This window comes from Oncorhynchus gorbuscha, linkage group LG13, assembly GCF_021184085.1.
Source record: "Oncorhynchus gorbuscha isolate QuinsamMale2020 ecotype Even-year linkage group LG13, OgorEven_v1.0, whole genome shotgun sequence".
NCBI lineage: Eukaryota > Metazoa > Chordata > Actinopteri > Salmoniformes > Salmonidae > Oncorhynchus > Oncorhynchus gorbuscha.
Window position 1 is genome coordinate 20,820,356 of NC_060185.1, and position 26,087 is coordinate 20,846,442.

Below are 26,087 nucleotides of genomic sequence, written 5' to 3' on the forward strand. Positions count from 1 at the left end.
CTATCCCTCCTCTCCCCCACTCCACCCTCTTAATCTCTGTATCCCTCTAACTCTTATCTCTCTCTCGCTCTTTCTTCTAATTCTTCTCTCTATCCCTACTCTCCAGAATGACCGTCCACAGGCTGGGTGCTCGAACCCTAATCCAATCCCTGGAGGTGGAAGAGAGGGAGCAGGATGGTGAGAAGGAGGGAGTGAAAGAGAAGGTGATAGAGCTCAGCGTCCAATCAGGAGTGAGCAGTGCCTTTACTGCCTTCATCGCTGTCCACAAAGGAGATGGACAGGCCCTGCAAGGACAACTGCTACGCAGACATGTCCCCACACCAAGTGAGTGAGTGTTTGTGTGACGGGGAGAGTAAGTGCAAGGACAGCTGCTACACAGACATGTCTCCACACCAAGTGAGTGAGTGTTTGTGACATGCAAGGACAGCTTTACACAGACATGTCCCCACACCAGGATGAGTGAGTGTTTGTCCTGCTGGGGAGAGGCTGTGCAAGGACAGCTGCTACACAGACATGTCCCCACACCAAGTGAGTGAGTGTTTGTGTGATCCGGGGAGAGGCTGTGCAAGGACAGCTGCTACACAGACATGTCCCCACACCAAGTGAGTGAGTGTTTGTGTGATGGGGGAGGCTGTGCAAGGACAGCTGCTACACAGACATGTCCCCACACCAAGTGAGTGAGTGTTTGTGTGATGGGGAGAGGCTGTGGACAGCTGCTACACAGACATGTCCCCACACCAAGTGAGTGAGTGTTTGTGTGGTGGGGAGAGGCTGTGCAAGGACAGCTGCACACAGACATGTCCCCACACCAAGTGAGTGAGTGTTTGTGTGATTGGGGAGAGGCTGTGCAAGGACAGCTGCTACACAGACATGTCCCCACACCAAGTGAGTGAGTGTTTGTGTGACGGGGAGAGGCTGTGCAAGGACAGCTGCTACACAGACATGTCCCCACACCAAGTGAGTGAGTGTTTGTGTGATGGGGAGAGGCTGTGCAAGGACAGCTGCTACACAGACATGTCCCCACACCAAGTGAGTGAGTGTTTGTGTGATGGGGAAGGCGTGCAAGGACAGCTGCTACACAGACATGTCCCCACACCAAGTGAGTGAGTGTTTGTGTGATGGGGAGAACTGCAAGGACAGCTGCTACACAGACATGTCCCCACACCAAGTGAGTGAGTGTTTGTGTGACGGGGAGAGGTGTTGCAAGGACAGCTGCTACACAGACATGTCCCCACACCAAGTGAGTGAGTGTTTGTGTGACGGGGAGAGGCTGTGCAGGACAGCCTACACAGACATGTCCCCACACCAAGTGAGTGAGTGTTTGTGTGTTGGGGAGAGGCTGTGCAAGGACAGCTGCTACACAGACATGTCCCCACACCAAGTGAGTGAGTGGACCTTGTGTGATCTTGGGGATGGGGAGAGGCTGTGCAAGGACAGCTGCTACACAGACATGTCCCCACACCTGTGCAAGGACAGCTGCACACAGACATGTCCCCACACCAAGTGAGTGAGTGTTTGTGTGACGGGGGAGGCTGTGCAAGGACAGCTGCTACACAGACATGTCCCCACACCAAGTGAGTGAGTGTTTGTGGACGGGGAGAGGCTGTGCAAGGACAGCTACACAGACATGTCCCCACACCAAGTGAGTGAGTGTTTGTGTGATGGGGAGAGGCGTGCAAGGACAGCTGCTACACAGACATGTCCCCACACCAAGTGAGTGAGTGTTTGTGTGATGGGGAGAGGCAGTGCAAGGACAGCTGCTACACTGAGACAGCTGCAGTGTAACACACAAGTGAGTGAGACATGTGCAAGGACAGCTGCTACACCATGTCCCCACACCAAGTGAGTGAGTGTTTGTGTGATGGGGAGAGGCTGTGCAAGGACAGCTGCTACACAGACATGTCCCCACACCAAGTGAGTGAGTGTTTGTGTGATGGGGAGAGGCTGTGCAGGACAGCCTACACAGACATGTCCCCACACCAAGTGAGTGAGTGTTTGTGGGGAGAGGCTGTGCAAGGACAGCTGCTACACAGACATGTCCCCACACCTGTGTCTTGTGTGATGGGGAGAGGCTGTGCAAAACCCAATCTAAAGAATGTCCCCACACCAAGTCTGAGTGTTTGTGTGATGGGGAGAGGCCCACGAGGACAGGACACAAGTGATAAGGTTTTGGTGTTTGATAACAACAGACATGTCCCCACACCAAGTGAGTGAGTGTTTGTGTGATCGGGGGAGAGGCTGTGCAAGGACAGCTGCTACACAGACATGTCCCCACACCAAGTGAGTGAGTGTTTGTGTGATGGGGAGAGGCTGTGCAAGGACAGCTGCTACAAGACATGAGTGAGTGTTTGTGTGATGGGGAGAGGCTGTGCAAGGACAGCTGCTACACAGACATGTCCCCACACCAAGTGAGTGAGTGTTTGTGTGATGGGGAATGTGCAAGGACAGCTGCTACACAGACATGTCCCCACACCAAGTGAGTGAGTGTTTGTGTGATGGGGAGAGGCTGTGCAAGGACAGCTGCTACACAGACATGTCCCCACACCAAGTGAGTGAGTGTTTGTGTGATGGGGAGAGGCTGTGCAAGGACAGCTGCTACACAGACATGTCCCCACACCAAGTGAGTGAGTGTTTGTGTGATGGGGAGAGGCTGTGCAAGGACAGCTGCTACACAGACATGTCCCCACACCAAGTGAGTGAGTGTTTGTGTGATGGGGAGAGGCTGTGCAAGGACAGCTGCTACACAGACATGTCCCCACACCAAGTGAGTGAGTGTTTGTGTGTGCAAGGACAGCTGCTACACAGACATGTCCCCACACCAAGTGAGTGAGTGTTTGTGTGATGGGGAGAGGCTGTGCAAGGACAGCTGCTACACAGACATGTCCCCACACCAAGTGAGTGAGTGTTTGTGTGATGGGGAGAGGCTGTGCAAGGACAGCTGCTATAACAGACCTGTCCCCCACCAAGTGAGTGAGACATGTCCCCACACCAAGTGAGTGAGTGTTTGTGTGATGGGGAGAGGCTGTGCAAGGACAGCTGCTACACAGACATGTCCCCACACCAAGTGAGTGAGTGTTTGTGTGATGGGGAGAGGCTGTGCAAGGACAGCTGCTACACAGACATGTCCCCACACCAAGACATGTCCCCACACCAAGTGAGTGAGTGTTTGTGTGATGGGGAGAGGCTGTGCAAGGACAGCTGCTACACAGACATGTCCCCACACCAGTGAGTGAGCAGTGTTTGACAGCTTCACAGACATGTCCCCACACAAAGTGAGTGATGGAGAGGCTGTGCAAGGACAGCTGCTACACAGACATGTCCCCACACCAAGTGAGTGAGTGTTTGTGTGACGGGGAGAGGCTGTGCAAGGACAGCTGCTACACAGACATGTCCCCACACCAAGTGAGTGAGTGTTTGTGTGATGGGGAGAGGCTGTGCAAGGACAGCTGCTACACAGACATGTCCCCACACCAAGTGAGTGAGTGTTTGTGTGATGGGGAGAGGCTGTGCAAGGACAGCTGCTACACAGACATGTCCCCACACCAAGTGAGTGAGTGTTTGTGTGACGGGGAGAGGCTGTGCAAGGACAGCTGCTACACAGACATGTCCCCACACCAAGTGAGTGAGTGTTTGTGTGATGGGGAGAGGCTGTGCAAGGACAGCTGCTACACAGACATGTCCCCACACCAAGTGAGTGAGTGTTTGTGTGATGGGGAGAGGCCGTGCAAGGACAGCTGCTACACAGACATGTCCCCACACCAAGTGAGTGAGTGTTTGTGTGATGGGGAGAGGCTGTGCAAGGACAGCTGCTACACAGACATGTCCCCACACCAAGTGAGTGAGTGTTTGTGTGATGGGGAGAGGCTGTGCAAGGACAGCTGCTACACAGACATGTCCCCACACCAAGTGAGTGAGTGTTTGTGTGATGGGGAGAGGCTGTGCAAGGACAGCTGCTACACAGACATGTCCCCACACCAAGTTGAGTGAGTGTTTGTGTGATGGGGAGAGGCTGTGCAAGGACAGCTGCTACACAGACATGTCCCCACACCAAGTGAGTGAGTGTTTGTGTGATGGGGAGAGGCCGTGCAAGGACAGCTGCTACACAGACATGTCCCCACACCAAGTGAGTGAGTGTTTGTGTGATGGGGAGAGGCTGTGCAAGGACAGCTGCTACACAGACATGTCCCCACACCAAGTGAGTGAGTGTTTGTGTGATGGGGAGAGGCTGTGCAAGGACAGCTGCTACACAGACATGTCCCCACACCAAGTGAGTGAGTGTTTGTGTGATGGGGAGAGGCTGTGCAAGGAAATGATTTTATGCAGATATGTAAATGGCGCTAAATAAATTGTAACCGCGAGCTGAAGTGTCTCAATCTGTGCCCCCTGCACGTTTAAGACAGAATCCTCATCGTTTAGTCATTAATGAGTTTGGTGCGTGTACCTTCATGTTTGTAACCCAGTGACCTGTGTTTTTCCCTTTTTTCTCAGTGTTGTATCAAACCTCCATGTACATGACGCAGTCGTGTTTTATGGCTCGGTGCAGCCCGCTGATGATGGCGAGTAGTCTGCAGATGAGTGCCCCAGGCAAGTTAAAGTTGAGCAAAAAGAGTAAATGTAAAGGTCAGCACCGAGTTTATTTGTTTAAAAAACCAGTTACATGTCTCCTTTTCAATATGCTTACGTATCACTATTATGAGTTAATACTAAACCCTGTTAATATGATCCCTGTTGATTTGTATTAAGATTGTGATCTTATGGGTTCATGTTTAAAGTCTGCATGTTTTGATGAAACTACATGTTTTATTCATTTCAAATAATTCAGTTTTACAAAATGTGTTTTGACACATTTCATAACTTTTACAGAAATGTTGGAATCAACATGGTTCATGTTGAATTATACTGAACAAAAATATAAAATGCAACATGCAACAATTTTAATAGATTTTACGGAGTTAGAGTTCATATGAGCAAACCAGTCAATTTAAATGCATCCATTAGGTCCTAATATATTGATTTTACATGACTGGGAATATAGATACTGTGTGCATCTGTTGGTCACAAAAAAAATTGGGCCTTAGGATATCATCACGGTATTTCTGTGCATTCAAATTGCCATCGATGAAATGCATTTGTGTTCGTTGTCCGTAGCGTATGCATGCCTGTACCATAACCCCACCGCCACCATGGGGCACTCTGTTCACAACGTTGACATCAGAAAATCACTCACCCACACAACACCATACACATGGTCTGCAGGTTGTGAGGCCGTTTGGACGTACTGCCACGGCGTTGGAGGTGGCTTATGGTAGAGAAGTTAACATTCAATTATCTGGCAACAGCTCTGGTGGACATTCCTGCAGTCAGCATGACAATTGCATGCTCCCTCAATTTGAGACATCTGTGGTGTTGTATGAAAAAACTGCACATTTATTGTCCCCAACACAATATCATGCTGTTTAATCAGCTTCTTGATATGCCACACCTGTCAAGTGGATAGATTATCTTGGCAAAGGGGAAATGCTCACTATCAGGGATGTAAACCAATTTGTGCGCAACATTTTATTTGAGCTTACCGAAAATTTCCGGCATCTTTTATTTCAGCTCATGAAACCAACACTTTACATGTTGCGTTTATATTTTTGTTCAGTGTTTTTTGGGTAGAAGTACTGTAATGTTGAATTGTGATCTTTAATAGATAGACTTCTGTTTGTGGGAATGTACGACACAACATAAACCATTTACATTGGGTTTCAGATTTGGATGATTTAGAAGTATTCGGCTATGACTGTTCTGAAGGTAATTTTTGTAATTTTATTTTTATTTCACCTTTATTTAACCAGGTAGGCTAGTTGGGAACAAGTTCTCATTTGCAACTGTGACCTGACCAAGATAAAGCGTAGCAATTCGACACATACAACAACAGAGTTACACATGGAATAAACAAAACATACAGTCAATAATACAGAAGAACAAAAGAAAACAAAAAGTCTATATAAAGTGAGTGCAAATGAGGTAAGTTAAGGAAATAAATAGGCCATGGTGGTGAAGTAATTACAATATAGCAATTAAATACGGGAATGGTAGATCGGCAGAAGATGAATGTGCAGGTAGAGATACTGGTGTGCAAAGGAGCAAAATAAATCAATAACAGTATGTGGATGAGGTAGGTAGATGGGCTGTTTACAGATGGGCTGTGTACAGGTTCAGTGACCTGTAAGCTGCTCTGACAGCTGGTGCTTAAAGCTAGTGAGGGAGATGTGAGTCTCAAGCTTCAGAGATTTTTGCAATTCGTTCCAGTCATGGGCAGCAGAGAACTGGAAGGAAAGACGACATAAGGAGGAATTGGCTTTGGGGGTGACCAGTGAGATATATCTGCTGGAGCGCGTGCTACGAGTGGGTGCTGCTATGGTGACCAGTGAGCTGAGATAAGGCAGGGCTTTACCTAGCAGAGACTTGTAGATAACCTGTAGCCAGTGGATTTGGCGACGAGTATGAAGCGAGGGCCAACCAACGAGAGCATACAGGTCGCAATGGTGGGTAGTTTATGGGACTTTGGTGACAAAACAAATGGCAGTGTGATAGACTGCATCCAGTTTGTTGAGTAGAGTGTTGGAGGCTATTTTATAGATGACATCACCTAAGTCGAGGATCGGTAGGATGGTCAGTTTTACGAGGGTTAAGGGTTAATGTCTGTGTTAACCTAATTCCAAATACCTGTTATTCAAGGAATTGTAACACTGTTTGATGCTCCTCAGTGTTCTATTTATTGTGATTGTATTACTCAAGCACAGCACAAGGATTTTACCGCAACTGTTAGGATTCCGGTTAGGGTGACCCAGTTAGCCACTGACGCTATAATGGAACAGTTAAGGTATTAGGTATGTAATCATTTAGATCATCTCTAACCGTTCTAACCATTATGTTGTCCAATCCCATTAGACTTTGACTCTCCAGCCCCAACCTCTAAGCCTGTGAGGGACCCTCTCCTCCAGCTGATCTCCCTTCAGAAGGCCTCTGGTTCCTGGGTCCTAGAGGCAGCATTGGCTGAGGTGCTGGTGAAGACAGAGGAGGAGGTGTCCAAGCCAAAGCCTGCACAGGTGGGTCCACAGAAATAAACTGAGATGCCAGGGTTTTTCTTTGTTTTTACTATTTTCTACATTTTAGAATAATAGACAAGACATAAACACTATGAAATAACAGATATGGAATCATGTAGTAACCATATGTGTTAAACAAATCAAAATCTATTTTAAATTCTTCAAAGTAGCCACCCTTTGCCTTGATGACAGCTTTGCACACTCTTGGCATTCTCTCAACCAGCTTCACCTGGAATGCTTTTCCAACAGCCTGTAAGGAGTTCCCACATATGCTGAGCACTTGTTGGCTGCTTTTCCTTCACTCTGCGGTCCAACTCATCCCAAACCATCTCAATTGGGTTGAGGTTGGGTGATTGTGAAGGCAGGTCATTTGATGCAGTACTCCATCTCTCCTCTTCTTGGTCAAATATCCCTTACACAGCCTGGAGGTGTCATTGTCCTGTTAAAAAAACAAATTATTCTCTCACTAAGCGCAAACCAAATGGGGTGGCATATCACTGCAGAATTCTGTGCTAGCCATGTTGGTTAAGTGTGCCTTTAATTCTTAATAAATCACAGACAGTGTCACCAGCAAAGCACCATCGCACCCCCTCCATGAGTCACGGTGGGAACCACACAAGCGGAGATCATCCGTTCACCTACTCTGCGTATCACAAAGACACGCCGGTTGGAACCAAACATCTCAAATTTGGATTCATCAGACCAAAAGACAGATTTCCACAGGTCTAATGTCCATTGCTTGTGTTTCTTGGCCCAAGCAAGTCTCTTCTTCTTATTGATGTCTTTCAGTAGTGGTTTCTTTGCTGCAATTCGACCATGAAGGCCTGATTCACGCAGTCTCCTCTGAACAGTTGATGTTGAGATGCGTCTGTTACTTGTACTCTGAAGCATTTATTTGGGCTGCAATTTCTGAGGCTGGTAACTCTAATGAACTTATCCTCTGCAGCATAGGTAAGTCTGGGTCTTCCTTTCCTGTGGTAGTCCTCAAGAGAACCAGTTTCATCATAGCGCTTGATGGTTTTTGTAACTGCACTTGAAGAAACTTTCAAAATTCTTGAAATTTTCCAGACTGACCCTCTTTCATGTCTTAAAGTAATGACGGACCGTCGTTTCTCTTTGCTTATTTGAGCTTTTCTTGACATAATATGGACTTGGTATTTTACCAAATAGGGCCGTCTTCTGTATCCAATTTGTAAGTCGCTCTGGATAAGAGCGTCTGCTAAATGACTTAAATGTAATGTAAATGTATACCACCCCTACCATGTCACAACACAACTGATTTGGCTCAAACTCAATAAGAAGGAAAGAAAATCAACAAATTAAGAAGGCTCACCTGTTCATTGAAATGCATTCCAGGTGACAACCTCATGAAGCTGGTTGAGCGAATGCCAAGTGTGCAAAGTTGTCATCAAGGCAAAGGGTGGCTACTTTGAAGAATCTCAAAAACAAATCAAAATATATGTTTAACCTTTTAGGTTACTACATGATTCCATGTGTTATTCCATAGTTTTGATGTCTTCACTATTATTCTATTCTATGTAGAACATAGTAATGAAGAGGTGTGTCCAAACTTTTGACTGATACTGTGTATTATGAGCATGCTGCAAGATGATGCACTCAGAGCATCTGCACGTGCGCTCTATAGAACGACCATCAGCTCTGGCCAAGGGCTTGATGAACATTGAATTGAATGTCCCCATGTTACCCATGTCTCAGTGTCCTTATTTTCAGTTTCTCTCTCAATTTGTCTGTTTCTCTCTCTCACTCAGGTGGACCAGGAGGTGTGGGCCACGGTTCTAGCCCTGGTATGGCTCTATGGTTTCAAGATGGAGGCTCAGGAGGAGTGGCAGTTTCTGGCCATGAAGGCAGTATCATGGATCCAGGCTCAGAAAGGTAGCTATAGCTTACACTCATAGTCCTGGCCACTCTTGTCCTTCTGCCCTGATTGGAAAGAAAATGTTTAGGTGAAAGCAATTTCCTAGTAGGAATCTACCGTACTGTATTACTTAAATGGCAAATATATTTGTATTTTGAATATAATCATTCACAAAACAATGTTGGTGGTATTTTGTCTTCAAACAAGTGTTGAAGATACATTTTGCCCATCCTTGCCAACATGATGCCACAGTATAATGATGCCTGTCCTGGTGATGTTGTGTGTTTCAGTGGCCAGTGTGTCTGAGTGTGTCCAGGCTGGAAACACCCTTCTGGGTTGCCAAGTGCAGAAAGACACCCTGGGGCTCTGACATGTTCACCCTCCCAGTCCTCAATCTGTCCCCCATACGCCTGCTACTCTACCTGGGGTGGGATATATACACACAACCCTGCCTGCTCCTTGTCCCCTACTCCAAGCAAACTGGTGGAGCTAGCAACTGTATGTGCCTAAACAAGCCTAATTATCAACCTCTTACCTATATCAGCCTATTGTCATTTACTGTTGGGACACTTATGTATCTCAATGTATTGGTTGTTATTAACATATCACCATTCATCTACGTGCTACGTATAAAGCTAAACTTGTTTAGACTTTGCTTTGGTTATCAATTCCATATAGACTACTGGAAACAATGTGTATGCAGTACTTGTCATCACTAACCAAAATGCTTGGTAAAAGGCCTTATTATTGTATGTATGCATTATCCACTTATATGAGGCCAAATGCATGCAGGAAGGAGTTGTGGATAATATGCAAAGCTGAGTGCCTATCCCAGTGCCTTTACTGTGTGATCATGTAACACTGTGTCTCTGTATTCATGTAATTCCTCATATACATTACCGTTCAAAAATTTGGGGTCACTTAAATATTTTCTTATTTTTTTAAAGAAAAGCACATTTTTGTCCATTTAAATAACATCAAATTGATCAGAAATACACTGGAATAACACATGGAATCATCTAGTTACCATAAGAGTGTTAAACAAATCACAATGTGAGATTCTTCAAAGTAGCCACCCTTTGCCTTGATGACAACTTTGCAAACTCTTGGCATTCTCTCAACCAGCTTCACCTGGAATGCTTTTCCAACAGTCTTGAAGGACTTCTCACATATGCTGAGCACTTGTTGGCTGCTTTTCCTTCACTCTGCGGTCCAACTCATCCCAAACCCTCTCAATTTGGTTGAGGTCTGGGGATTTTGGAGGCCAGATCATCTGATGCAGCACTCCATCACTCTCCTCCTTGTTAAAATAGCCCTTACACAGCCTGGCGGTCTGTTGGGTCATTGTGCTGTTGAAAAACAAATGATAGTCCCACTAAGCCCAAACCAGATGGGATGGCGTAAACAGCATTCTGCAGCGATAAGTGTTTCTTAAATTCTAAATAAATCAGTGTCACCAGCTGGGAAATGACTGACAACACAGCTCTTAGCTCCCACAGTAGATGCCTACTGGAGAACTTATTGGTATTGCTTTTAATCTTTTTAAATTAATTTATCTTATTAACACTTTGTTCTAGCTATTTGTGTAGGTAGCTATCAAGTAAACCCACCCCCACATCATAACACCTCCTCCATGCTTTACGGTGGGAAATACACATGCAGAGATCATCCGTTCACCCACACCGCGTCTAACAAAGACAATCCAGACCAAAGGACAAATTTCCACCGGTCTCATGTCCATTGCTCGTGTTTCTTGGCCCAAGCAAGTCTCTTCTTCTCATTGGTGTTCTTTAGTAGTGATTTCTTAGCAGCAATGTGACCATGAAGGCCCGATTCACACAGTATCCTCTGAACAGTTGATGTTGAGATGTGTCTGTTACTTGAACTCTGAAGCTTTTATTTGGGCTGCAATTTCTGATGCTAACTCTAACTTATCCTCTGCAGCAGAAGTAACTCTGGGTCTTCCATTCCTGTGGTGGTCCTCATGAGAGCCAGGTTCATCATAGCGCTTTGTTTTTTTGCGACTGCACCCCCCAACCCCCACCTTGTCACAACACAACTGATTGGCTCAAATGCATTAAGAAGGAATGAAAGTCCACAAATGAACTTTTAACAAGGCACACCTGTTCATTGAAAATCATTCCAGGTGACTACCTCATGAATCTGGTTGAGAGAATGCCAAGAGTGTGCAAATCTGTCATCAAGGCAAAGGGTGGCGACTTTGAAGAATCTCAAATATATTTAGATTTGTTTAACACCTTTTTTGGTTACTACATGATTCCATATGTGTTATTTCATAGTTTTGATGTCTTCACTATTATTCTACATTGTTGAAGATAGTCAAAATAAAGACAAACCATGAATGAGTAGGTGTTCTAAAACTTTTGACAGGTATCGTATGACTACACTTGATAAAAAATATCATAATCTACATCTTTATTGGTCATTGTATCTATCTTCTTAATGACTCCACTCTGTTCCTTCTGCATTGAACCTACATCAGGAGTTACCAACCCCTCCTGGGGAGCCACTGGGTGACCGGCTTTTGAACACACCTGATTAATAGGGTCCATGAGGAGTGTTACAGTAGGTCCCCCCTGATGAGGAAGAGTAGGCTAGAAGACAACTTTTAACTAACACTATATAGACAAGTATTTGTGTATTTTCAAATTAGCGGATTCGGCTGTTTCAGCCACACCTGTTGCTGGCAGTTAAAATCAAGCAGAAAATCAAGCAGACAGACATGCAATCTCCATAGGAAAAACATTAGCAACAGAATGGCCTTACTGAAGAGCTCAGTGACATTCAATGTGGCACCATCATAGGATAGAGCTGCCCCAGTCAACCGTAAGTGCTGTTGTTGTGAAGTAGAAATGTCTTGGAGCAGCAACAGCTCTGCCAGTAGGCCACACAAGCTTACAGAACGGAACAGGACCGCCGAGTGCTGATGCGCTTAGCGTGTAAAAATTGTCTGTCTTCTACTGGAACAGTCGCTACCGAAATCCAAACTGCCTCAATGTCAGCACAAGAACTGTTAGTCGGGAGCTTCATGAAATGGGTTTCCCTGGCCAAGCAGCCGCACACAAGCCTAAGAGCACCATGCACAATGCCAAGCGTTGGCTGAAGTAGTGTAAAGCTTGCCACCATTGGACTCTGGTGCAGTGGAAATGCGTTCTCTGGAGTGATGAATCACACTTCATCTGGCAGTCTAACCGACAAATCTGGGTTTAGCGGATGCCGGGAGAACACTACCTGCCTGAATGTATAGTGCTAACTGCAAAGTTGGATGGAGGAGGAATAATGGTCTAGGGCTGTTTTTCATGGTTCGGGCTAGACCACTTAGTTACAGTGAAGGAAAATCTTAACGCTACAGCATAAAATGACATCCTATACCAGTTATTCCCAAACTGGGGTACTCGCAATGCCGTCGGGGGTACGCTAAATAAAAATGTGATTGACATTTAAAAAGAAAAAATGTATCTTCACATTTTCACAGTACATTTATATTTTCCAACGGGACTACACATTTGGGTGAGGTTTTTTTCTTGCCTGAGTAGCCTCGTTATACTGCCAAAAATGGTATTAAACCATCTTGTAATGCTGCGGGTGTCGTGGGTGTGGAGTCAAACGCAGGAGACAGAGAGTGCAATGCTGTGTATCTTTAATAGCACCAACAGGGTGCTCACAATAGTAACGGCCCCAAACACAGGGAATGAAAATGTACGACGGAAAAGTCACGACCAGGCACTAACACGTGTACCTCTACAACAGAGCCGAAGGTTACACTGAAATAATCCCGCACAACAACCAGGCGGGCCGGCTCTCTAATAAAGACAAACTAATCATATATAAACAGGTGCTACCAATCAACATACAAGGAGGGGGAGGAAAGACAATCAGTGGCAGCTAATAGGCCGGTGACGACGACCGCCGAGCGCCACTCGTGACACATCTAGTGTTCAGCGAAATAACAACACAATATCAAATACAGGTAGTCTATTCAAAGAATTAACATCCAGTCACATTAACCGTTACTCTCTCACGGGAAACCTTCACTCTTACGCAGACATTTAGAAATTAAACATGACCATTTTAAAAACAACCCCCCCCGGAGTTTTTTGCGTGAGAAAAAGACTACTTTCGAGTAGTAAGACATCTGTAAAAGCAAATGATGCATTAATAAGAAGGGGCTAGAAGCATCTTATATGGTGAGCTACAGAGTGGCTATGACAGGCAAGCCCCATGCTATTGTGTAAGACTTCATTCTTCCTGCTGCCGCGGTTATGGCTGGGACAATGCTGGGGGAAAAGGCCCAAAAAACTATACAGACCATACCTTCATCAAACGACAATGTTTCACGATGCATCAGTGACATGGCAGGAGATGTTTTGAAACAATAACTGCTTTGCATACAAGCCAGTGAATTATATGCGCTACAGCTGGATGAGTCAACAGAAATGGCCTGGCACAGGTCCTGGTATAGGCCTGGCACAGGTCCTGGGTACAGGCCTGGCACAGGTCCTCGTATAGGCCTGGCACAGGTCCTCGTATATGTCTGTTACGTTTATGGGGGGTCAATTAAGGAAGAAATTATCTTCCGCAAACCACTGGAAACCAGGACAACATGAGAGGATATTTTTAAAGTACTGGACAGGTTTGTGACATCAAATGGACTTTGGTGGTCAGGATGCGTTGGTATCTGTACTGATGGCGCAAAAGCCATGACAGGGAGACATAGTGGAGTGGTAACGCACATGCAAGCAGTTGCTCCCGACACCACTTGGGAATGCCTGACAGCTTGAAAAACATTTTGAACACGACAGTGAAAATGGTTAATTTTGTTAAAGCAAGGCCCCAGAACTCTTGTGTATTTTCTGCATTATGCAATGATATGGGCAGCGACCATGTAACACTTTTACAACATAGAGAATTGCGCTAGTTATCAAGGGGAAAAGTATCGAAGTGGTGGAAGTGCAAATTAACTCAAGCTTACGGACAATGTAAAATGTGATATAGCGAAGCACCTGAGTCAGCTGGATGTGCAATTACGCAGGTACTTTCCCGAAACAGACGACATAAACAACTGGATTTGTTATCCCTTTCATGCCCTGCCTCCAGTCCACTTACCCATATCTGAACAAGAAAGCCTCATCGAAATGGCAACAAGCGGTTCTGTGAAAATTGAATTTAATCAGAAGCCGCTGCCAGATTTCTGGATAGGGTTGTGCTCAGAGTATCCTGCCTTGGCAAATTGTGCTGTTAAGACACGGATTCCCTTTGCAACCATGTACCTATGGGAGAGCGGCTTTTCAGCTCTCACTAGCATGAAAACTAAATGTAACGGATGTGAAACGGCTAGCTTAGTTAGCGGTGTGCGCTAAATAGCGTTTCAATCGGTTACGTCACTTGCTTCGAGGGTGACTGTTGTCGTTGTGTGCAGAAGGTCCCTGGTTCGTGCCCGGGTATGGGCGAGGGGACGGTTTAAAATTATACTGTTACATTGATGCTGTTGACCCGGATTACTGGTTGCTGCGGAAAAAGGAGGAAGGTCAAAAGGGGGGTGAGTGTAACGGATGTGAAACGGCTAGCTTAGTTAGCGGTGTGCGCTAAATAGCGTTTCAATTGGTTACGTCACTTGCTCTGAGACCTTGAAGTAGTGTTTCCCCTTGCTCTGCAAGGGCTGCGGCTTTTGTGGAGCGATGGGTAACGATGCTTCGAGGGTGACTGTTGTCGTTGTGTGCAGAAGGTCCCTGGTTCGCGCCCGGGTATGGGCGAGGGGACGGTTTAAAATTATACTGTTACATAAATACAGAAAATAATTGAAGACAGACTCTCCAATACAACCCAACATTGCAGAGTAATGTGCATAATTTAAAGCACACCCTTCTCATTAGCCTGTGGTGACTTATTCACAATGTTTGTTGATCAAATAAGGTTTTATATGTAATATGGCTAAATAAAGAGCAAAATTATTGATTAATATTATTTGTGCCCTGGTCCTATAAGAGCTCTTGGTCACTTCCCACGAGCTGGGTTGTGACAAAAACACACTAATTCTTAGGTTTAATAAATGTATCGTATAGTGTGTGTGACAGGCTTACAATGATGGCAAACAAATATTTGAGAGTTACTAGAGGGGGGTTACAGAACTATAGAACAATAAAACGTTTGGGAACAACTGTTCTAGACGATTCTGTGCTTCCAACTTTGTGGCAACAGTTTGTGGAAGGCCCTTTCCTGTTTCGGCATGACAATGCCCCCGTGCACAAAGCAAGGTCCAAAAAGAAATGGTTTGTCAAGATCACTGTGGAAGATCTTGTCTGGCCTGCACAGATCCCTGACCTCAACCCCATCGGGATGAATTGGAAAGCCGACTGCGAGCCAGTGTAACCGGTGTGAAATGGCTAGCTAGTTAGCAGGGTGTGCGCTAATAGCGTTTTCGATCGGTGACGTCACACGCTCTGAGACCTTGAAGTAGTTGTTTCCCCACGGAGTTTGTGGAGCGATAGGTAACGATGCTTCCAGGGTATCAGTTGTTGATGTGTGTAGAGGATCCCTGGTTCAAGCCCAGGTTGGGGCGAGGAGAGGGACGGAAGGAAGACTGTTACACCAGGCCAAATCAGACATCAGTGCTGAATGGAAGCAAGTCGCCACCTCAATGTTCGAGTGGAAAGCCTTCCCAGAAGAGTGAGGCTTTTATAGCAGCAAATGGGCTTTCATTGTAAAGGGTTTGCTTTTATAGCAGCAAAGGGGGAACCAACCCATGACATATTTTTTACATTACTAGTCACTTAGCGGACACTCTTATCCAGAGTGACTTACAGGAGTAATTAGGGTTAAGTGCCTTGCTCAAGGGTACATCAACATATTTTTTTCACCTAGTCAGGGTTTCAAACCAGCGACCTTTCCGTTACTGGCCTAGCGCTCTTAGCCACTACGCCAACTCTGACATTTTGGAATGAGATGTTCGACGAGCAGGTGTCAACATACTTTTGGTCATGAGTATTGGTCAGTGTGTCATGATAATTGAAGACAGAATTATTCAGAGACATCATACTATGTAAATTTACCAGTTACTTTACCCTATCCCGAGCAACTCACCAACCATCCTACTTGTTGATTGAGTTTATTTGGCCTCGGCCTCTATCTCTATCTCTGAGCTCTATTGCCATTTGCCACGTAATCTCCCGAGGTCAGAGCATATGCAGAGTTCATATGCTATTCGGAACGAGAAAACGCGGAAATGTCAGACTTGCTAACTGGTTGAAGTTATATACGTGCCGCGTACATGGTTAGCAAGTGGGTAAATGTCCGAGTTTCCTAGCTCCGACTAGCACTTGAAAGCGGCAATAGGTACAAGGGGCGGATTGCGTAGCGGAGCAACACGAGCCTGTCAGAACCGGAGAACACACGGGCAAAATCTTAGCGCATACAAGTTCAAGGGGGGATTGTTTTAGTTTCCCCTGTGAAAACAAAACATTGAAACGTGGATATTGTTGATTAAGTAGGTAAGTGAAAGTAACGCTAATTAGGTTAGCTACTGTAGTTATATTTTCGACTGGTAGAGGTGGCGCAAGTATGTGCCAATGTCAGTGTCGTTATGGCTAGCTACAGAATTCTAGCTAACATTAGGGATTAGCTAGCTCGCAAACGTTTCGTTTTTAACGTTGAAGTTCTTAACGTAGCTAGTTCCTATATCAGGCGAATAATTAGTTAAAAATACCCTGATGCCAAATGTTTACATTATTGCATATGTTAGTCGGTCACATGTTGAGCTCGTACTTCTTCGTGGCTTCATGCACTGTTTGACTGACTTGGGCTTTAGCAACACTGCCCAAATTCGTTGAACAATCAATCAACCAGATAACTACGTGAAATGACACTTGCATATGGTTGCATGATCATCTACTTGCTTTCCTGTCGACTACATGTGGATCTTTCTCGTCGAGAAAACCGAAGATTAGGCGAACTAGTTTAATACTAACGTTACGTATGTATGAACAGTAACGTTACGTATGCATGAACATAAACTGTAGCTATTGGATTCAACATGCTGTTCACATATTTAACTCAGCAAAAAAAGAAACGTCCATTTTTCAGGACCCTGTCTTTAAAAGATAATTCGTAAAAAGCTAAATAACTTCACAGATACTCATTGTAAAGGGTTTAAACACTGTTTCCCATGCTTGTTCAATGAACCATAAACAATTAATGAACATGCACCTGTGGAACTGTCTTTAAGACACTAACAGCTTATAGATGATAGGCAATTAAGGTCACAGTTATGAAAACTGAGGACAGTAAAGAGACCTTTCTAATGACTGAAAAACAGAAAAACAAAGGAGTTAAATAAATAAATACAGTAGGGGGAGAGGTAGTTGTTTGGTTTGATATAGGGAAGATATCATATCAACAGAATATTAGAATCGATACTGAAAAACGACCGGGTCTTTGGCTGAGACCTGTGGATATCATCTCAGTGAACCATTTCCATTCCAGGGGGGCCACAGTCAGGCTAATATTCAATGCATGAATAAAACTCACAACCCTGGCCTTTTAACCAATCTGCTCAAACCAACATCTCAAATCTTCACTTCTCAATCGGTCTCATGCAGGCTCTTTATTCTCTATGAGAGGCCGTGTCAACTAGTAGTCTGAGTGTCAGCATGTGAGGTTTGAGGCTGAGCACTACTTGTACTGGCTTTTTAGTGTCACTTGTATAAATCAGGGCTGGTTAGTGAATTGCCTCCAGACACCCATTATACAAGATCCAACTTCCCCTTTCCAAGAGGAGGGGTTGTTTCAGGAGCCAGGCTACTCATATATATGAGAGAGATATATCTCCTGCTGTGATAAGGAAGGGCAGAGCTGTTTAAAATTATTCAGGGAAGATCTGACTGGGGTGATTGTGTTCTGTAGCCCAGTAGGCTCTATTTATCAGATCTTTTACATTTTTACACTGTTTACATTTGATAAAGAATGCAGTAATATCAGTTGGCACAATATAGAACAATATCCTAATGTATTTGCATCACAGCATGGCCAATCCATATGAAATCCTGGGTCTGATGCATGTCCGTAATGCCAAAAAAGCCTGTCCACTTTAAAAACTTTCACCAGCCTATTTATATTCTGACAGCGGGATGGATATTAGACATTTTGACTGTTCAGTACTCCCAGAGTACTCAACAACAACAAAAAATATGGTATTTTTTTAGAACAGAAGGCCAGCACAGGAAAAAAAATGATGCATTTATCTATACAAAAAAATATGAATGCAACAATTTTATTGAGTTACAGTTCATATAAGGGAATCAGTCAATTTGAAATAAATTCCTTAGGCTGTAATCTATGGATTTCACATGACTGGGCAGTGGCGCAGACATAGGTGCGGCTTGGGAGGGCATAGGCCCACCCACTTGGGAGCCAGGCCCAGCCAATCAGAATTAGTTTGCCCCCACAAGTGGTCTGCGGTTGTGAGGCCGGTTGGACGCACCGCCAAATTCTCTAAAATGACGGAGGCGGCTTATGGTAGAGAAATGAACATGAAATTATCTGGCAACAGCTCTGGTGGACATTCCTGAAGTCAGCATGCCAATTGCATGCTCCCTCAAACATGAGACCTCTTTGGCATTGTGTTTTGTGACAAAACGGCACATTTTAGTGGCCTTTTATTGCCCCCAACACAAGGTGCACCTATAATGTTCATGCTGTTTAATCAACATATTAATATGCCACACCTGTCAAATGGATGGATTATCTTGGCAAAGGAGAAATGCTTACTAACAGGGATGTAAACAAATTTGTTTACAATCTGAGAGAAATAAGCTTTTTGTGCGTATGGAACATTTGGGTTCGATCCCCGGGACCACCCATACGTAGAATGTATGCACACATGACTGTAAGTCGCTTTGGATAAAAGCGTCTGCTAAATGGCATATATTATATTATATATTATTTCTGGGATCCTTTATTTCAGCTCATGAAACATGGGACCAACACTGTTGTTCAGTATATATGCCAACAGTGTGCAACAATGCCTAATTTATCATAACCATTAAAGATAATGAATCCTAATAGCTAAATTGCCTATTATATAGTCAATAAAAAGTGGAATTTTAAGATGAATGAAACAGTAATATCAACTGGTTATATTAGTGTGCTTGGAAAGTATTCAGACCCCTTCACTTTTTCCACCTTTTTGTTACGTTACAGCCTTACTTTAAAATTGCTGAATTTTTTTTTTTACATCAATCTACACACAACTCCCATAATTACTCAGCAAAAAAATGGTTTTAGAAAATATTTGCAAATGTATAATAAAAAAATGACAGCCTCAAGTCTTCTTATGTATGACGCTACAAGCTTGGCACACCTGTATTTGGGGAGTTTCATTCTTCTCTGCAGATCCTCTCAGGTTGGATGGGGAGTGTCGCTACACAGCTATTGTCATGTCTCTCCAGAGATGTTCGATCGGGTTCAAGTCCAGGCTCTGGCGGGGCCACTCAAGGACTTTCAGAGACTTGTCCCAAAGCCACTCCTGTGTTGTCTTGGCTGTGTGCTTAGAGTCCTTGTCCTGTTGGGAGGTGAACCTTCACCCCAGTCTGAGTTCCTGAGCACTCTGGAGCAGGTTTTCATCAAGGATCTCTCTGTACTTTGCTCTGTTCCCTTGATCCTGACTAGTCTCCCAGTCCCTGCTGCTGAAAAACATCCCCACAGCATGATGCTGCCACCAACATGCTTCACCATAAGGATAGTATTGGTGATGAGAGGTGCCTGGTTTCCTCCAGATGTGACACTTGGCATTCAGGCCAGAGTTCAATCTTGGTTTAAACAGACCAGAGAATCATGTTTCTCATGAGAGTAATTTAGGTGCCTTTTGGCAAACTCCAAGCGGGTTGTCATGTGCCTTTTACTGAGCAGTGACTTCCATCTGGCCACTCTACCATAAAGGCCTGATTGATGGAGTGCTGCAGAGATGGTTGTCCTTCTGGAAGGTTCTCGCATTTCCACAGAGGAGCTCTTTCAGAGTGACCATCGGGTTTTTGGTCACCTTCCTGACCAAGGCCCTTCTCTCCTGATTGCTTAGTTTGGCCTTGTGGCCAGCTTTAGGAAGAGTCTTGGTGGTTAGAAACTTCTTCCATTTAAGAAAGATGGAGGCTACTGTATTCTTCGGGACCTTCAATGATGCATACATTTTTTTTGGTACTCTTCCCCGCATCTGCGCCTCGACACAATCCTGTCTCGGAGCTGTACGGACAATTCCTTCGACCTCATTGCTTGGTTTTTGCTCTGACATGCACTGTCAACTCTGGGACCTTTTATATAGATAGGTGTGTGTGCCTTTTTTCTAAATCATGTCCAATTAATTTAATTTACCACCGGTGGACTTCAGTCAAGCTGTAGAAACGACTCAAGTATGATCAATGGAAACAGGATGCGCCTGAGGTTAATTTTAAGGCTCATAGCAAAGGGTCTGAATACTTGTGTAAAATAAGGTATTTGTTTTTTATCTATATTATAATGAACTTGCAATTTCTAAAATCCTGTTTTTGTGTGTGTGTGTGTAATGGCTCTTGCTTGTAGAAGTCTATGGCTGTGCAATGGCATAGCCTTGTCTTGTTAATTCTTGGCGCACCCATCCTGTTAGCAGGATCATTGCAGAGCGCCAAATTCAAATTAAATTACTAAAAATATTTAATTTTCATGAAATCACAAGTGCAATATGGCAAAACACAGCTGTGTTAATCCATCTGGTGTGTCAGATTTCAAAAAAGCTTTACAGCAAAAGCTATCCAAGCGTTTATGTTAAGACATCTCTTTCAGCAGACAAAACATTACAAACAGCTAGCAGCAAAGTAGATTGGTCACGAAAGTCAGAAAAGCAATAAAATTAATCGCTTACCTTTGATGATTTTCGGATGTTTGCACTCATGAGACTCAGTTACACAATAAATGTTCCTTTTGTTCCATAAAGATTATTTTTATATCCAAAATATCTCAATTTGGTTGGTGTGTTTTGTTCAGAAATCCATAGGCTGGAGCGGTCACAACGGGGCAGACAAATTCCAAATAGTATCCATAAAGTTCGTAGAAACATGTCAAACGTTTTTTATAATCAATCCTCAGGTTGTTTTTACAATATATAATCGATAATATTTCAACCAGACTGTAGCTTTTTCAATGGGGGAGAGAGAGAAAATGTCTGCTGCAAGCTGTTGCTCATGCAAAACTCTGGGGGGACACAGCCATCCACTGACGCGATGTGATCCTTCTCGCTAATTTTTCAGAATAAAAGCCTGAAACTATGTCAAAAGACTGTTCACACCATGTGGAAGCCATAGGGAAAGGAATCTGGTTGATATCCCTTTAAATGGAGGGAAGGCATGCAATGGAATAGAGGTTTCAGGAAAAACAGCACTTCCTGGTTGGGTTTTTCTCAGGTTTTCACCTGCAATATCAGTTCTGTTATGCTCACAGATATAAATATTTTGACAATTTTGGAAACTTTAGAGTGTTTTCTATCCTAATCTGACAATTATATGCATATTCTAGATTCTGGGCCTGAGAAATAGGCAGTTTAATTTGGGTATGTTTTTCATCCAAACATCAAATACTGCCCCCTACACTCAAGAGGTTAAATTAGCTGACAAGATGCTCTTATTTCCCTGAGCCCTTATCACAGTCAAGACACCTATTTTATAGTTTATATGTTTATGTGTGTGTGGTGTGTGTGTGTGTGTGTGTATATATGCCCAGTGCGGTATCCCCAATGTAGCGTTGTGGAATGACTTACACACACGCACACACTTACACAATTCCAAAGAACAGGCAGAATCAACTATATCAAACATCTGTGTATCTAAATGTATATCACTGAGAATAACTGAGAATAACTGTTCTAGACCTGAGATGTGCATCACTTCCCATATAACTGTTCTAGACCTGAGATGTGCATCACTTCCCATATATATATATATATATATATATATATATATATATATATATATATATATATATATATATATATATATATATATATATATATATATGCACATTTAGATACACAGATGTTTGATTTAGTTGATTCTGCCTGTTCTTTGGAATTTTCTAATGGATGAACAATTCCACATTGAAAACTGCATGGGGATGAATTACGACCACGACATCTGTTTGATGAGTATGCCTAGGCTTAATGACTCTGATAAATACGCTGATTGTCTTTATCAAACATTTTTGCATATTTTTAGTGTGGAATCTGTCTGTTTAGGGGGTTATAGCCTAGACTAACCAATTCCAACACCTCATGTCCACCAGATCAGTCGAACTCTTTGCGTTCTTGTGTAAGTCATTCCACAACGCTACATTGGGGATGCCGCACTGGGCTGCGGTGTGTCCTGTGAACCGCATCCCTTCAATATCTACAACTCGTGCTTTGCTTTACTGTATGGTGGTGCAAATGGAAGTACACACACAGACTTTAACTAGCTAGCTTTTAGCTAATTGAAAGCAAAGCACATGTATAGAAAATGTGGGTTCGTCAGTTGTCACAAAGTAATAAACCCCACCTACTTTTAAAATGTATCTAATTAAAATCTGAATGTAAACCTTAACCACACTGCTAACCTTATGCCTAATGTTAAAATAAGACCAAAATGCATATTTTTGTTTTCATGAATCTTTACAATATAGCCAATTTTGGCGTTGTCTGTGGTAACTAGTGATAACTGCAAAGTATCCCAAGTGGAAAATGTATTTCAGCTTGTTGTTGGAACACCTAATTCCCTACTTCAGTCAACCATTCCATTTGGAATTTGTGTTAAAACGTGTCATTTGGCAAGGAATGTAGCTGGTTTATCCCATCAGTAGTATATGTAATTATAGGCATTTCTGTATGACTAATGGGAGTTTGTGTGCATGTGTTGAGGGAACGCAAGGGAATTTAGGGCGAACTGTTTGACCTGGTTTCTGCTTAGTTGTGCTCCGTGAATGCACGTGTACAAATGGAACACTAGAGTCAATAATAATAGTTTTGACATCCGTTTGAGTACTCGATTACCAATGGCCATCCCTATAAGGGAGGGGACAATTCAATGCCAAACAATGAGCTAAAGACTAAACATCCTTCTGGAAATACCAGGGTTGTGTTCAATAGGGCACACTGTGAAAATCTAGGTTGTTATTGTTGGACAAGTGCAGATGGTAAGAAGCCTACCTCTCCGTTTAATAATTCAGATACTAGCCTACCTCCCAGTTTTTATTCACTTTGAAAACGTTTTCTTCTTATTGAACATGACCCGGGTCATCTACCTATCAGTCGCTGCTGTGATATGAAAGAATACAGTAGGAGAGCCTCTCCACACAGTCAATCTGAAGGAAGTAGTCCAATACGTCAGAACGTGTGGAACTACTGCTGACTGGTTCAGACTCTCCCTGTCTGCAGCAACAGCCAAGAATGTTTCAGGCACTATAACACTGCTGAGTATTGAGATTGGGACTCAGCCTGCACCAGTCTACCAGAATCCATGGTATATCATCCAGGAGAGATTAAAAATGACATGAAGGCCTTGCGTATATAATGATAGAATATATACCACATCACTTTATGTAGCCTGGAATTCAGCATTCCAAGAGATGTCTTACTCAAAACCCATATTTACATAGTGTGAAGTGACTATGTAAATTTTGCTATGGTAAAATGTCCTTGTTAGCGGATAGTGTTTTTTTTATTTGATTTTTTTTGTATATTAAATAACAACAACAATGTGCTGCAGTTCTGCTGCCCTGTGTTCGTTCGGTTGTCATTTCTATTTCTTCAGAGATCCTACGGTGGAAGCGTTGCCATTAGACGTGCAAGGGGGAAACCAGGGGAGGATGAACTATAATGGTTATTTCATAGCATTTTAGAACTGGTATTTTTGACCATACTCTTGTGGTTTAGGATGATCCTTCATTTGAATTTGGCTAATTGTGTAATATAGATATGGTTAAGTAATGTAAAATATGGTTCTCTTGTCTCTCACTTAAGTCTTAGTCAGACTTAGCCCAAGGTACCAATAAACTAATGAAAATACATAGCTGTAGCCTGATTTGTATACTGTATGTTATCTTCCTGGTCACAGGTGCGTGGTGTTGGCGAGCAAGTGGACCACCAATGACTGCACTTTCAGAACTCTAGAGGCAGTAACTGTCACTGCATCTGCAGGATTTGTCTGAGAGACTTGGCTGACCCTACGGAGTGTTGCAGTGTGCCTGCCCAGGGAGGGCGTCACCATGAGGCAGCTGAAGGGGAAGCCCAAGAAGGAGACATCCAGGGACAAGAAGGAGCGTAAGGCGGCCATGCAGGAGGCCCGGTCACAGGTGGCCACAGTGGTTCTACCCACGCTGGCTGTGGTGGTGCTGCTCATCGTAGTCTTTGTTTACGTAGCCACCATGCCCAGGGCCTTAGAGTAGTGCCAGGTTCCACATACCTCCCCTTGGCCCTAACCCCTTGATGTTAGCATGTCTGTCTGATCTTAATAGGTATACGCAGTGTCAGCATTCTCCAACCCTGTTCCTGGAGAGCTACCTTGCTGTAGGTCTTCACTCCAACCCTAGTTGTAACTAACCCGATTCAGCCTATCAACTAGCTAATTATTAGAATCAGGTGTGCTAGATTAGGGTTGGAGCGAAAAACTACAGGAAGGTATTTCTCCAAGAACAGCGTTGGTGTGAACCTACAGGACGGTAGCTCTCCAGGAACAGCGTCGGAGAGCCCTGAGCAGTGTAGTACTACAGCGTCCACCATATTGCTCCTATCTAATAGATCTTGGCCAAGGGGAAGGGTAGGGGTTGAATCGGGTCCTGCTCTAGGATGGCCGGGCCCCGCTGGGGATGTATGCCTCAGCCCTGCCTCCATGGACTGGGTCCCAATTTACTCAGAGACTTGCTGCACCTGAAGGATGCCCCCGACTCCCAGCTTAATGTACTCATCCCTCATATAGCCATTTTTTTTATGTTATTTTATTTTACCTTTATTTAACTAGGCAAGTTTTCTGGTCACTCATTTCATCCTCTCACCCACACTTCATCTCCTTGTGTCCTCGGGGACCTGCCATTTGTCTTAATTGAAGCTTCCTGCCAAGTGCCATTTTGCCATGAGAGAATTGAGCTGCAAATCAATCATTGAATGGAGAAGTATTACAGGAGTGGCTTCATAGGTGCCTTTTTGATGGATGAAGATGTGTGGCAACTAAGGCAACCATGTTAGCTCAAGGGCAGAACTTTTATCCGCTACATCTCACTCATTCTGTAATGACAGTGGGATTCATGTTGGCTCTGGTGCTGTCTTAGTTTCAATTTCCTGTTTACCAAAGGACTTTCGGTACACACCTTGCCAAGTTTGATCTGGGGATGTTTTATTCAGGTGAAAGGTTGAAGAAGCATTTAATTAAAGTGTGAAAAAATGAATCTACTGGCATTGTTTAGCAATGTGTTTTTCAAGATTAAGGTTACATGACAAAGAGCATTTGACAGTTTTTCAGGCCAGCAGTCCAAGCTATGTCTAGAATGTATACATCCAAAAATTTGCGATTACAAAAAAAAGAACATTTTCACATGCCAGCAATTGGTCCTGTCTGTTCAAATAGTTGAAAGCAACTCAGGATTTTGTCCTGATTGAATGTGGTGTTTTTGTACTAGACAGATTGTGAATATGTCACACAGGAGAACATAATATATTAATGTACAATCACAGCGCTACACACTTTGTACCTTTTTTAAGTTATTGACAACTTTGACTTTTGGGTCGCTCAATATGACATCTGTGCAGATGTGAAAATATGTGCCTTATAACATTTGACAATTCCTCTTTTTCAGTTAATAAAGAACTGAAAACTGTTTGTTGCTCGTGTCCCCTCAAACTCAATTCTGGGCCTCGAAGCCAGTTTTTTTTTTCCATTGTTCCCCTCTATTCAGGGACAGGTTTAGACCTGGGACACATGGTGGGTGAAATGACCTCCTAGGGTAAGAGTTCAATACCCCTGCTCTAGTCTATTTGGTGTAATTGTGTACCTTTGACCCATATGCAGTAATGCAGGCAGCCCGGTGGATCAGTAGTGTCACCTGGCATCCTC

The 26,087-nt window shown here is 43.8% G+C and overlaps 1 protein-coding gene and 1 long non-coding RNA gene across 3 annotated transcripts in view; both read left to right on the forward strand.

Annotated features, from left to right (window-relative positions):
• LOC123992571 (von Willebrand factor A domain-containing protein 5A-like) overlaps positions 1 to 10,008 on the forward strand; it is a 29,512-nt gene extending 19,504 nt beyond the window's left edge. Inside the window, exons 14-19 of one of the 2 annotated variants that reach the window (XM_046293802.1) lie at positions 107 to 324; positions 4,489 to 4,620; positions 5,755 to 5,796; positions 6,940 to 7,097; positions 8,867 to 8,990; positions 9,264 to 10,008. In XM_046293802.1, the coding sequence (XP_046149758.1) occupies positions 107 to 324; positions 4,489 to 4,620; positions 5,755 to 5,796; positions 6,940 to 7,097; positions 8,867 to 8,990; positions 9,264 to 9,343 (754 nt within the window). In that variant the 3' untranslated portion in view covers positions 9,344 to 10,008. The remainder of the gene's footprint in view (positions 1 to 106; positions 325 to 4,488; positions 4,621 to 5,754; positions 5,797 to 6,939; positions 7,098 to 8,866; positions 8,991 to 9,263) is intronic. The other variant, XM_046293803.1, reaches the window with a different exon arrangement.
• A 5,970-nt stretch (positions 10,009 to 15,978) lies between these two features.
• LOC123992572 lies at positions 15,979 to 25,853 on the forward strand. The gene is made up of 2 exons (XR_006831280.1): positions 15,979 to 16,481; positions 24,096 to 25,853. It is a non-coding gene; the product is annotated as an uncharacterized LOC123992572 (long non-coding RNA).
• The last annotated feature ends 234 nt before the right edge of the window (positions 25,854 to 26,087 follow it).